The sequence below is a fragment of the Heloderma suspectum genome, chromosome W, assembly GCF_057233095.1.
Source record: "Heloderma suspectum isolate Gila_16-S chromosome W, 16-S_ref, whole genome shotgun sequence".
Taxonomy (NCBI): Eukaryota; Metazoa; Chordata; class Lepidosauria; order Squamata; family Helodermatidae; genus Heloderma; species Heloderma suspectum.
The window spans coordinates 35,862,076-35,875,828 of NC_139475.1; the positions used below are offsets into that span (position 1 = coordinate 35,862,076).

The 13,753-nt window shown below is 45.9% G+C and overlaps 1 protein-coding gene across 3 annotated transcripts in view; it reads left to right on the plus strand.

The window, feature by feature from the left end:
• LOC146333966 (phosphatidylinositol 4-phosphate 5-kinase type-1 gamma-like) overlaps positions 1-13,753 on the plus strand; it is a 144,931-nt gene that overhangs the window by 51,190 nt on the left and 79,988 nt on the right. For all 3 annotated transcript variants that reach the window (XR_014786415.1, XR_014786416.1, XM_084825084.1), the window contains exons 5-9: positions 4,425-4,456; positions 9,727-9,819; positions 10,223-10,353; positions 10,634-10,751; positions 10,954-11,106. Coding sequence is in view for 1 of the 3 variants with exons in the window: in XM_084825084.1 (XP_084681210.1) it covers positions 4,425-4,456; positions 9,727-9,819; positions 10,223-10,353; positions 10,634-10,751; positions 10,954-11,106 (527 nt within the window). In the remaining 2 variants the exon portion in view is untranslated. The remainder of the gene's footprint in view (positions 1-4,424; positions 4,457-9,726; positions 9,820-10,222; positions 10,354-10,633; positions 10,752-10,953; positions 11,107-13,753) is intronic.

A 13,753-nucleotide genomic window follows, 5' to 3' on the forward strand; every position in this document is an offset into this window, starting at 1 on the left:
TCTCTGATTGTATGACAGGCTTTCTGCCTGACCAATCTTTCTCTGACATGAGGGCAGCTCAGCCTGTCACACCCTCTGGCCTCCTCGGTCTTTCGCCACCACCAAATCTAGAATTTTGTTGCATAAAGAGACAACCTCCAAAGGTTTGTCAACAAATTGTGATTTAAGAGGGAGTTTTGACACTGGGAGGAAGTATTTAAGCAGGCAGTCTTCCTGCCTATGTTCTGATGCAGCATAGCCTTATGATAATACAATGTAGTATTAGGCTTTCTTTTTTTTGGTGCTGCTTTATTTGCAAATTGGGAAATAACCTTCTCCCCACCCCAAGAATGCAGGACACAGGATGGAGGGTTAGAAACTGGTGGCTTGAAAAAGCATCTTTTCCAGAGTTTCTAGATTGGCTGTATCCTTTTTAAAAGGCAGTGGTGTGTGTGTATATAGATATGTCTGTGTGTGTATTGCTAGATGTGTACAGTCACACAAACACACATCTCTATGTTAATAGCCCCCATGACATAAGAAAAGGAGTGGATGGAGATACTCATCTAGGTTGAAAGGCTAACATAGCAACATTCAGAAACCTCCCCCCCGCCTTCTTCCTTTGGTTTGATTTGGTTTTAGGTTCAGCGGGTTTGCGTGCTCCAGGAAAATCTCCAGGTCACGCAACAACGGTTGTCGCAGAATGAAATCTTAGAAGCTTTAGCCAAGCAGCTTTAAAAACAGGCGCTCTTGGACCTAAAACTGTCACTTGAGGCACAGGTGAACTCAGTGGCACAGAGCACCTCTTATCAGCTTAGGCTGGTATACCAACTGTGCCCTTACCTGGGCAGAGATAGCCTAGCTACAGTTATCCATGCTCCGATAACCTCTTGTCTGGATTACTGCAATGCATTATACGTGGCCTTTTAATGCCTTTGAAAACGGTCCGGAAACTTCAGCTGGTCTGAACTAGGGCAGCAAGATTGTTAACAGGGACTGGCCAACGAGATCACATTACGCCAGTCCTTTTCCAGCAGCACTGGCTGCCAGTCCGTTTCTGGGCCTGATTCAAAGTGCTGGTATTAACATTCAAAGCCCTTAATGGCTTGGGGCCAGTTTATCTGAAGGATCACCTCCTCCCATATGTGCCTGCCCGGACCCTAAGATCATCCTCAGCAGTCCTCTTCCGGGAACCCCTGCCAAAGGAAGAGAGCCTTTTCTGCTGTGGCACCCTGGCTGAGGAATGAGCTCCTTAGAGAGGTTTGCCTGGCACCTACGTTGTATTCCTTCCGGGGCCAAGTGAAAACCTTTTTATTTTCCCAGACATTTTAGCTTTCTAGACTTCTAGCTTTGCTGTGTTAAATCTGTATTTTAAATCTCTGCATTGCTGCTAGGTTTTATTCTGGCTTTATTCGGGTTGTATTGTTATACTGTGGTTTTAATGTTTTATATATTTTGTATTGTGTGCTCTTTGGTGTTAGTTTTTGTGAACTGCCCAGAGAGCTTCGGCTATTGGGTGGTATAGAAATAAATAAAACAGATAGAGCTTGTTGAGAAATGCTTGCTCTCAATCTGCTCGAGACAAATGCATGCACTTCTTGATTTTATATTTTATTTATTGTTTTTTGACATTTCTATACTGCCCAATAGCAGTTTACCACCCTTTGGTGTGGTCTGGCAGTGTCCTGTTCTCACCAACCCAGAGCTGTGTCCTGTGTATTTATTTTATTTATTAAAAGTGTTTTGAATCCGTTCTTCATTGCAAAGTACTAGGGTGGTAAGCAAAAAACCCTGTAAGAACCAAAGTAGGACACAAATATAATAGTGAGTGTGTGTGTAATAATAAAACTGAAGGCATAAAAAGCAGAGCAGATTAAGCTCGAAGGGACGTGTTAGGGAGCTGTCCAGCAGGATATGGGGCAGGTCTGTGGCAAGGCTTCTGCCGCAATGGGGGAGCTGTCCAGCCAAGGTATTGGAATTATCACACAAGACTAGAAGCCAGAAGGAATGAGGTGTTGCACCAACAGCATCCAGGTAGTGTGTGAGAAATTGTATAGTTGCCCCTGCTGCTCCACCACTACTTGGAGAATCAGTGGGTCCCCAATTCAAAGGTAGTTGGGTTCATGAGTCCCTCTTTCATGTAGGGCTCTGACACAGGAGGTCTTAGACTGCCAAATACGTTTGTGCCTTCTGGTTTCTGTTGGGGGGGGGGGATGGGTGATTGTGAACAGTCTGAAGGGGGGGGTGTTGCCTAGTCAGGGTGTATCAGGTCCCTCCCTGGGTGAGGAGGTTGGTCTTGGGGTGTCCAGCAGGGCACACTGACTTCCCTGCTGCTGGCTATGGATGGGACGAAGAAGGTGCCTTGTAGAAGCGTTATCCTTTCACTCTGCGCTGGAGAGAAAAGGAGGCTGTTATGTCTCCCCCCCCTGCCCCCCCAGGGCAGGTGATGGGAAAGACCCTTGCCTGCCTGAGACCCCTAGAGAGCTGCAGTCAGTCAACGGTAGACAGTCCTGGATGGAATAATAAGGCCACCCTGGTGTTAGGCTTACCTAACTAAGTTCCCACGTTCCCAGGTTATAATAGTACAACCTGAAGGAAATACCCCAATGTTGGCTCAGCGTGGCCTGGTTGTCATTCCACCAAGAAAGCTTTCCCTCTTCCCTGGCTCTGTTCTCTCTTGCCTGGATACTCCTTGGAGGGTGAGAGGAGGCTTTTCTGATAGTGACGGTTTCGCTTCAGAAGGACGTTGTGTGGTGCGACGGGCTGACACAAGGCTGGAGACATCTTTTAGATTCCTAGGAGCCTCACTTGTGCATTGAGAAGAGTAATCCTACTCTGTAAATGCAAATCTTGAGCATTTGGCCCTTCTTGTGCTCCCTCCCCTCCAATGTGGGCAACACTCGACCAGGGAACCTGATTAGGTGCTTAGGAGCTGCAAGGCAAATCTGCTTGTGGTAATGCAAAATTGAAGTTAATCTCCTGCTCTGGAATTTTGACAGAGTGCAGGAAAAGAGATTAGCTGGCACAGTTTCTCCTGGAATCTCCCTAGCAGTGTGGGAAGGCATGGCGTTTTTTTAAAAAATCATCATTATAGTGGATAGTTGTGGGGAATCACATAACTGAGATCTTGGAGACCTTGTGGCTTTGTCATTGTGTGAGGCTCTGTGTATACCAGAAAAAGCAGAGTGTGTGCCAAATCCAGCTTGTTGAAAATCTGCCTCTTTTAGAAATAAAAATCAAATTCCTAGCTCACATGGCTGAGAAGATACACTCCCAGTCTTAAAGAGCCTGTGGGATTGTTGAAAATAAGCATTTCATTGGCTGTGGGCAGGGATCAGCTACTCTGACTGAGGTTATGTAAAACCAGAGAAATTGTGCAAATTTGCTTGCCATGCCTAATTTATTTGGGCTGTGGGGTGTCTTGGGGCAAGGGGCCAAGTACATCAGAGAGATGCTGGAACTCAATTTATCTGTTAAATTGCTGCTCTTAGCATATGCCACATGCATGGCCAAAAGTTCCTCTGTTATGGGGTGGGAGTATTCCTCCACTTAGGAAATCTCCTCCTTGGGATTTATATGTGGAGAGTTATCTCCCCCCGCCGCCTTTGGAGGTGGATTTGGCCCTGTCAAGTCCCCATCTGAAGTCTTACATGGTACAGTTTAGACCAGCCCAACCTGGTGCCCTCCAGATGTGTTGGACTACAACTCCCAGCAGCATCTTGTGAGCACCACGTTGAGGAAGGCTGTTCTAGACACCAACTGACCACCTCACTGTGAACTAGCCTCCTGACCAATGTGTAAAGCAGGGGTGGGCAGACTTCAGGCTTGAGGAACATCTACATTTCTTTTTCACTAGAACCCCAAGGTCCAGCAATTAGAATTAGGTGCAAAAGAATGGATCAAAAAGGTAGACATAGAATTCAGGAACAAGGTGGCTCTGCACACTTGCTCAGCCCAGGAATTAGGTTTCAGTATTGGATCTGAGCACTCTCACACATTTTTTTTTTCATACACAAATGTACTCCTACTTTCCCCAAAACTTTCTTGATTTTAGCAGCCTAATTTAGCAGGGCCATGGGGGCCTGTTGGGGTTTAAACCATTGCTGATCTACTGCAAATCGCTGAGAGACCTATCAGTAGATCCCAGTTTGTATTCTTGCCTGCCCCTAGTGCTCAAGAAACTCTGTTTACTCACTAGTAAATCCCATTGTATTTAAAAGGGCTTACTCCCAGGTAAATGCATATAGGCAGCCTTAGAAAGATGAGGGGAAGGGAGAAGGGTATGTAAGTATAAGTTGGGAGACTTGAATTTTTAACATGGGGATTTAAGCAAGGAGCACAGCTTTCTGGGAGGAACAGAGGGGGGTGACAGTGATCTCCCCACACCTGGTTCGGTTTGCCAGACAACGTGCTTTGATATTACCATGTTGTTCTCCTCTTCTCAGGACTAGCTCGGAAGAAGGCTGTTCTAACCGAGGTGAGTTCTGCTGCTTTCCTTCTGTCAGGAAATGCTACAAATCTGCCCAAGCTTTAAGTTGAGCCTCAGGGTGCCCTGCTGTTTGTCCTCTTGCCAGAAGAGTGAGGATGAGTGGGCAAGAAACATGGGGCCTTTTCCATGGTGGCACCCAAAACTGTAGATCTCTCTGGGGCACCTTTTCTTTCCACACTAAAGCAGATACTTACCATTGTAGCTGTTTCAGTAAGCCAGTTGTTGCTTCTGGGTGGTTTGACTAGTTTATTTTAACGCTGCCGAGTTTGTTATTATTTATTTATTGCATTTATATCCTGCCTTTTTTCCTCTTGCAAGGAACCCAAGGCGGCTTACATTATCCTCTTCCTCTCCATTTTATCCTCACAACAACAACCCTGTGAGGTAGGTTGGGCTGAGAGTCTACGACTGGCCCAAAGTCACCCAGTGAGCTTCCATGACCGAATGGGGACTAGAACCAGGCTCTCCCAGCTCCCAGTCCAACACTCTTGCCACTACACCACACTGGCTCTCCAGTGTGTTGTTTTTGTATGTGGCTTATATTTTAAGTTGTGCTTTTGTGGATCCTGACTTTTTGGTGTGATTTAAATATGTGATTCCCCTTCATGGATCACTGCCTTGTTGTGGTGAAGGGGCTTGCGTAACTCAGTGAAGCCATAAGCTGTACCGTGCAGGGCCACCCAAGACGGACAGGTCATGGCGGAGAGTTCTGACAAAATGTGGTCCACTGGAGAAGGAAATGGCAACCCACTCCAGTATTCTTGCCAAGAAAACCCCGTGGAACGTATCACAAGGCTAAAAGAGATGACGCCGGAAGATGAGACCCTCAGGTCGGAAGGTGTCCAATATACTCCTGGGGAAGAGCAGAGGGAATTTCCAAGTAGCGCCAAAAAGCGTGAAGCGGCTGGGCCAAAGCCGAAAGGTCACTCAGCTGTGGATGTGTCTGGTGGTGAAAAGAAAATCCGATGCTGTGAAGAACAATATTGTTTAGGAACCTGGAATGTCAGATCAATGAATCAAGGTAAGCTGGAGGTGGTCAAACATGAGATGGAAAGATTGGACATCGACGTCTTGGGAATCAGCGAACGAAAATGGACAAGCATGGGCAAATTTAATTCAGGTGACCATCATATCTACTACTGTGGGCAAGAATCCCTTAGAAGAAATGGAGTAGCACTCATAGTCAACAAAAGGGTGGGAAAAGCAGTACTGTGGTACAATCTCAAAAACAATACAATGATCTCAGTACGAATCCAAGGCAAACCATTCAACATCACAGTAATTCAAGTCTATGCCCCAACCACTGATGCCGAAGAAGCTGAGGTTGATCGGTTCTATGAAGACCTACAACACCTTCTAGAACTAACACCAACAAAAGATGTCCTTTTCATCACAGGGGATTGGAATGCTAAAGTAGGCAGTCAAGAAATCACCGGGATAACAGGCAGGCATGGCCTTGGTGTACAAAATGAAGCAGGACAAAGGCTAATAGAGTTTCGCCAAGAGAACACGCTGATCATAGCAAACACTCTTTTCCAACAGCACAAGAGGCGACTCTACACATGGACATCACCAGATGGTCAATATCGAAATCAGATTGATTATGTCCTTTGCAGCCAAAGATGGAGAAGCTCTATACAGTCAGTAAAAACAAGACCTGGAGCTGACTGTGGCTCAGATCATGAGCTTCTTGTTGCAAAATTTCAGCTTTAATTGAAGAACGTAGGGAAAACCACTAAACCGTTCAGGTATGACCTAAATCATATCCCTGATGAATATACAGTGGAGGTGAGGAATAGATTTAAGGGATTAGACCTGATAGACAGAGTGCCTGAGGAACTATGGACGGAGGTTCGTAACATTGTTCAGGAGGCAGCAACTCAATCCATCCCAAAGAAAAAGAAATGCAAGAAAGCAAAGTGGCTGTCTGATGAGGCTTTACAAGTAGCTGAGGAAAGAAGGGAAGCGAAAAGCAAGGGAGAAAGGGGAAGATATACCCAACTGAATGCAGAGTTCCAGAGAATAGCAAGGAGAGACAAGAAGGCCTTCTTAAATGAACGGTGCAAAGAAATAGAAGAAAACAACAGAATGGGAAAGACTAAAGATCTTTTCAAGAAAATTGGAGATCTCAAGGGAACGTTTTGTGCAAAGACGGGCATGATAAAGGACAAAGAAGGCAGGGACCTAAGAGAAGCAGATGAGATTAAGAAGAGGTGGCAAGAATACACAGAAGAACTATCCAGGAAAGATCTGAATGTCCCTCATAGCCATGATAGTGCGGTCACTGAACTTGAGCCGGACATCCTAGAGAGTGAAGTCAAGTGGGCCTTAGGAAGCATTACTAACAACAAAGCTAGTGGAGATGACAGTATTCCAGCTGAGCTATTTAAGATCCTAAAAGATGATGCTGTTAAAGTGCTGCACTCAATACGCCAACAAATTTGGAACACTCAACAAAGGCCACCAGACTGGAAAAGGTCAGTTTACATTCAAATTCCAAAGAAGGGCAACGCCAAAGAGTGTTCAAACTACCGCACAATTGCGCTCATTTCACATGCCAGCAAGGTTATGCTTAAAATCCTACAAGCTAGGCTTCAGCAGTATGCAAACCGAGAACTACCGGAAGTACAAGCTGGGTTCCAAAGAGGCAGAGGAACTAGAGATCAAATCGCCAACTTTTGCTGGATCATGGAGAAAGCGAGAGAATTCCAGAAAAACGTCTATTTCTGCTTCATTGACTACCCTAAAGCCTTTGCCTGTGTGGATCACAACAAACTCTGGCAAATTCTGAAAGAGATGGGGGTACAAGACCACCTTACCTGTCTCCTGAGAAACCTGTACGAGGGCCAAAGAGCAACAGTAAGAACCGGACATGGAACAACCGATTGGTTCCAAATTGGGAAAGGAGTACGACAAGGCTGCATATTGTCGCCCTGCTTATTTAACTTATATGCAGAATACATCATGAGAAACGCCGGGTTGGATGAATCACAGGTTGGAATTAAGATTGCCGGGAGAATTATCAACAACCTCAGATACGCAGACGATACCACCCTAATGGCAGAAAGTGAAGAGGATCTCAAGAGTCTCTTGTTGAGGGTGAAAGAGGAGAGTGCAAAAGCTGGTTTGAAACTCAACATTAAAAAAACTAAGATCATGGCATCTGGCCCCATCACTTCCTGGCATATGGAAGGGGAAGAAATGGAAGCAGTGACAGATTTTATTTTCTTGGGCTCCAAGATCACCGCAGATGGTGATTGGAGCCATGAAATTAAAAGACGCTTGCTCCTTGGGAGGAAAGCTATGGCCAACCTAGACAGCATAGTAAGAAGCAGAGACATCACCTTGCCGACAAAGGTCCGTCTAATCAAAGCTATGGTTTTCCCAGTAGTAACGTATGGCTGTGAGAGCTGGACTATAAGGAAGGCTGAGTGCCGAAGAATCGATGCCTTCGAACTGTGGTGCTGGAGAAGACTCTTACGAGTCCCCTGGAATGCAAGGAGGTCAAATCAGTTAATCCTAAAGGAAATCAATGCTGAGTGCTCCTTGGAAGGACAGAGACTGAAGCTGAAGTTCAAATATTTTGGCCACCTAATGCGAAGAGAAAACTCTCTGGAAAAGACCCTGATGCTGGGAAAGACTGAAGGCAAAAGGAGAAGGGGACGGCAGAGGATGAGATGGCTGGATAGCATCACCAATGCAATGAATATGAACTTGAGCACGCTCCGGGAGAGAGCGCAGGACAGGAAGGCCTGGCGTGCTCTGGTCCATGGGGTCACGAAGAGTCGGACACGACTGAACGACTGAACAACAACAAATATGTGATTAGCATCTTCTGAATATATAGTTTTTTATTTGGAAAACCAGGATAAAAATCTATTAAATAAAATAGAAGTCAACAGAACTGGGGGCTCTAGTCCTCTTGCAGTGCAATCTTAGGTATGTATACTGAGATGTAAGTTTTACTAAGTTTAGTGTGACTTACTACCAGGATTAAGTGTACAGCAGCCTTCCCCAACCTGATGCCCTCCAGATATGTTGAACTGCAACTCCTATCCTGGCTGGGAATGATGGGAGTTGCAGTCCAGCACATCTAGAAGGCACCAGGTTAGAGAAGCTGCATTTAAACCATTGATTCATATGTCCAGCCTCTTTTGCTCTATGGCACAGCTAACAGTTCCACAGCTTGGCCCAATCATTTCCCCAGACACCCAGAGAGTAACTGGCAGTTCTGATGGGTGGTGCTCTGTGTGTGTGAGAGTGAGTGAGTGATGAGAGGGGACTTACTTTTTCCTCTTCCCTCCCCGTCCCTTTTTCCTTGTGTGTCGTGTCTTTTTAGATTGTAAGCCTGCGGGCAGGGACTCTCTTCTTTTACTGATTGCATTGAAGCCGCTCCGGAAAACATTTTGGCTGAAAAGCAGGGTAAAAATACTATGATTGAATGAACTATCACCTGTTTGGCAGCTGTTGTTCCCCCTGCAGAATTGCCTTTTTCCTCAATTTATATTTGCCAGAAGCCTAAAAAGAACTTACCACCCACCCATCAGCAAGCTCCATCACATCCACATCTCCTTCCTTAACAGTTTGTTCCAACCCTGTCCTTCCTCCTCCTTGTAAGCTCAGGTTCCACAGAGTTGGGGGAGCAGGATGCAGAGAGTTCCAGCTACTTGCATAGTTTTGGATTCTTGAAGGAATGCCTCCTCCCCTGGGTTCCCTTACGATGCTTAGGCACACTGCTCCCGGGGTGGGTGGAGAGCAACTGTCTTAGATCCGTCAGGCCTTCATCTAGAGCTCCCTGGCTACCTCACTCCTGGATCTTTAGCAGGTTGCCTAAAAGAACCCCTCTTAGGTGTTGATCACCAGAGGGAGATTTGAGGCTGCCTTTTCTTGCCTCTTTGGGTGCTCTCTGGGTCTTTTGGGTTTTAGCTGTGATTGAAATAGTGTGGTTTATGGCAATATTGATAGGATAGCTTTTAAAGATAGTTGGCTGCTTTGAGAGCCCCACAGGCTAAGACTACAGAATGCAAAGGTTTGAAATAAATACAGTAAGAAAATTTGTCCAGCACTCCCTCTCCTGAGGAACATGAGCAGCGTCCCTTGAGCTTACGGGTCGCAGAGGAGCAATAACTGACTTTACTATGGCTTAGCTCCATGGGACTCCCACCTTCCCTGTGCCCCCTGTCTCGCTTCTTTTTTCTGCATCTAGGGTGGGTTTCCCTTGCTTGCTTATGCTCACCTTGAACTCCTTCCCTTCTCAGGCACCATCGTTGACAGGGCAACCAGGGGCCAGCCAGGGGAAGAAGATCGGCCACCGAGGGGTCAATGCCTCAGGGGAAACGACATACAAGAAGGTGTGATCTCCTGGTGCAGGGGAGTCGAATCTCTTTCAGCTCATGGGCCGGATTCAATTTTAGAGACATTCTCCAAGGATGCATTACAGTATTGGGCGGGGCCAAATGCAAAACACACGGGGCCAGAATACCAAGAATAGGAGCATATTTTAGCTTAAAACTTTACGCTTTAGGAGAGCCATTTCAGCCGTTTAGAATGGGAAAAAAATGTGCAAAAGCACGGAAAGGGTGTGGGGTAGGTGAAGGGGGCAAGAACATCTGGGGTCCAGGTAGGGGTGAGCTTTGAATACAGGTGGAGCCCCCTCTTCCTGCCTCCATCCAAACCCTGTGCGCTCCCCTCCTTCTCCCAATGACTCAGCTTGGGGGAGATCATGCTCACGATGTCCCCTCTTGTCCACCACAGACCACATCATCCACGCTCAAGGGGGCCATCCAACTCAGTATTGGCTATACGGTGGGCAACCTGAGTTCCAAGCCTGAGAGGGACGTCTTGATGCAGGATTTCTACGTGGTGGAGAGCATTTTCTTTCCCGGGTAGGACGCCACTGGCAGTGGAGGGAGGGGAGATTGCATCAAGCAAAAAGGGAGATTTTTAGATGTCACATGAATGGCAGTTCAGCTAGTATCTTTTGGTCATGCTGGGAGGTGTGCACACATGACGAGCCCCTTTCCGAGAGGGCCAGTGGGGTGGGTGGTGTTGCAGCTAGCTCTGGTATTAACAGCAGAAATCCTGCAGATAACTATTGCTGACTGAGAGGAGAGCGTTTGACCTGTTCTGTTTGTGTGTGTGCTCCCCCTCCCCCCTTACATGCAGTGAAGGCAGTAACCTCACCCCCGCACACCACTACCCAGACTTCAGGTTCAAAACGTATGCACCAGTGGCTTTTCGGTATTTCCGGGAGCTTTTCGGCATTCGTCCAGACGATTATTTGGTAAGAGCGGCTTCTCTTTGCCCCTGGCCAAATAAAAGGTGGGGCTTCATGTGTGTATATCCATGTAATATCTGGATTGCATGGGTCAGCAGGGTGGGGCTTGGGTTGGGGTGGATGGAGGGCCCACCTGCCTGCCTATTAATGTGACCTCCCTGTACACTCTTGACTGCCTCTTTCTTGCCTTCTCTCCTTCCTCCCTCAGTATTCCTTGTGCAATGAGCCCCTGATTGAACTGTCCAACCCTGGAGCCAGTGGCTCCCTCTTCTACGTCACCAGCGATGATGAGTTCATTATCAAAACAGTGATGCACAAAGAGGCCGAATTCCTCCAGAAGCTTCTCCCGGGCTATTATATGGTGTGTGCTAGAATCTGCTTTCTGGCCATTGTGGGTTTGTAGCAGGAACCCCACTTGAACTCTTTACATATATATAATTTGAAACTGAGAGGTGTCCTTGTTGGGCTGCTTTAGGTTGCTTTCCCCTCCCCTTGACCTTTTTCTTTTCATTTTCAAACTTCTCTGTTCCTAAGGTGTGTAGAATGCATTACCTTCTTTGGGGTGGTAGCCCTGTTTTGCTTCCAAAATGATGGGCATTCAGCCACCTGCATTAGCTACTAGAAGGAATGATAATTTTAAAAATGCTGCTATAAAAAAACAACCATAAGCAGTATCATCTGTAACAGTGGTCTGCAAACTCTTTTGATTGCGCACCCCTATCACTAAAATATTTTTGAGCACACACCCCTAATATATGTATATTTATTTATAATTGACATACATGTACTACTGCACTAATATATTATGTACATACACAAAAATAGAAATTAAAGAAGGATGAGGTAAAGATGAAATAAACAGTATTTTTAAAATACTTTATTTTTTTACGGTATAAAAAACCTTTTTGCTTTCACTAAAAATTATTATTAACAACAGTATTTTTAGTGAGAGCAATGTGATAACCGAAGCAAAATATGCTTCGGTATTTTGGAAAATCTTGGTTTAACACTTTGTGATACAGCGATTCAAAGGTCTGGTTCTAAGTTCACTTTATTTTGATTGTTGTTGTTGTTCAGTCGTTCAGTCGTGTCCGACTCTTCGTGACCCCATGGACCATAGCACGCCAGGCCTTCCTGTCCTGCGCTCTCTCCCGGAGCGTGCTCAAGTTCATATTCATTGCATCCGTGATGCTATCTAGCCATCTCATCCTCTGCCGTCCCCTTCTCCTTTTGCCTTCAGTCTTTCCCAGCATCAGGGTCTTTTCCAGGGAGTTTTCTCTTCGCATTAGGTGGCCAAAATATTGGAGCTTCAGCTTCATTATCTGTCCTTCCAATGAGCACTCAGGGCTGATTTCCTTTAGGATGGACTGATTTGACCTCCTTGCAGTCCAGGGGACTCGTAAGAGTCTTCTCCAGCACCACAGTTCGAAAGCATCAATTCTTCGGCGCTCAGCCTTCCTTATAGTCCAGCTCTCACAGCCATACATTACTACTGGGAAAACCATAGCTTTGATTAGACGGACCTTTGTTGGCAAGGTGATGTCTCTGCTTCTTACTATGCTGTCTAGGTTGGCCATAGCTTTCCTCCCAAGGAGCAAGCGTCTTTTAATTTCATGGCTACAGTCACCGTCTGCGGTGATCTTGGAGCCCAAGAAAGTAAAATCTGTCACTGCTTCCATTTCTTCCCCTTCTATATGCCAGGAAGTGATAGGGCCAGATGACATGATCTTAGTTTTTTTAATGTTGAGTTTCAAACCAGCTTTTGCACTCTCCTCTTTCACCCTCAACAAGAGGCTCTTGAGATCCTCTTCGCTTTCTGCCATTAGGGTGGTATCGTCTGCATATCGGAGGTTGTTGATAATTCTCCCGGCAATCTTAATTCCGACCTCTGATTCATCCAACCCGGCATTTCTCATGATGTACTCTGCATATAAGTTAAATAAGCATGGTGACAATATGCAGCCTTGTCGTACTCCTTTCCCAATTTTGAACCAATCGGTTGTTCCATCTCTGGTTCTTACTTTTGCTTCTTGACCCTCGTACAGGTTTCTCAGGAGACAGGTAAGGTGGTCTGGTACTCCCATCACTTTAAGAATTTGCCACAGTTTGTTGTGATCCACACAATCAAAGGCTTTAGCGTAGTCAATGAAGCAGAAATAGACGTTTTTCTGGAATTCTCTTGCTTTCTCCATGATGCAGCGAATGTTGGCGATTTGATCTCTAGTTCCTCTGCCTCTTCGAAACCCAGCTTGTACTTCCGGTAGTTCTCGGTTTGCATACTGCTGAAGCCTAGCTTGTAGGATTTTGAGCATCACCTTGCTGGCATGTGAAATGAGCGCAATTGTGCGGTAGTTTGAACACTCTTTGGCGTTGCCCTTCTTTGGAATTGGAATGTAAACTGACCTTTTCCAGTCTTGTGGCCACTGTTGAGTGTTCCAGATTTGCTGGCATATTGAGTGCAGCACTTTAACAGCATCATCTTTTAGGATTTTAAATAGCTCGGCTGGAATACTGTCATCTCCGCTAGCTTTATTGTTACTAATGCTTCCTAAGGCCCACTTGACTTCACTCTCTAGGATGTCCGGCTCAAGTTCAGTGACCGCATTATCATGGCTATCAGGGACATTCAGATCTTTCCTGTATAGTTCTTCTGTGTATTCTTGCCACCTCTTCTTAATCTCATCTGCTTCTGTTAGGTCCCTGCCTTCTTTGTCCTTTATCATGCCTGTCTTTGCACAAAACGTTCCCTTGAGATCTCCAATTTTCTTGAAGAGATCTCTAGTCTTTCCCATTCTGTTGTTTTCCTCGATTTCTTTGCATTGTTCATTTAAGAAGGCCTTCTTGTCTCTCCTTGCTATTCTCTGGAACTCTGCATTCAGTTGGGTATATCTTCCCCTTTCTCCCTTGCTTTTCGCTTCCCTTCTTTCCTCAGCTACTTGTAAAGCCTCATCAGACAGCCACTTGGCTTTCTTGCATTTCTTTTTCTTTGGGACGGATTTCGTTGCTGC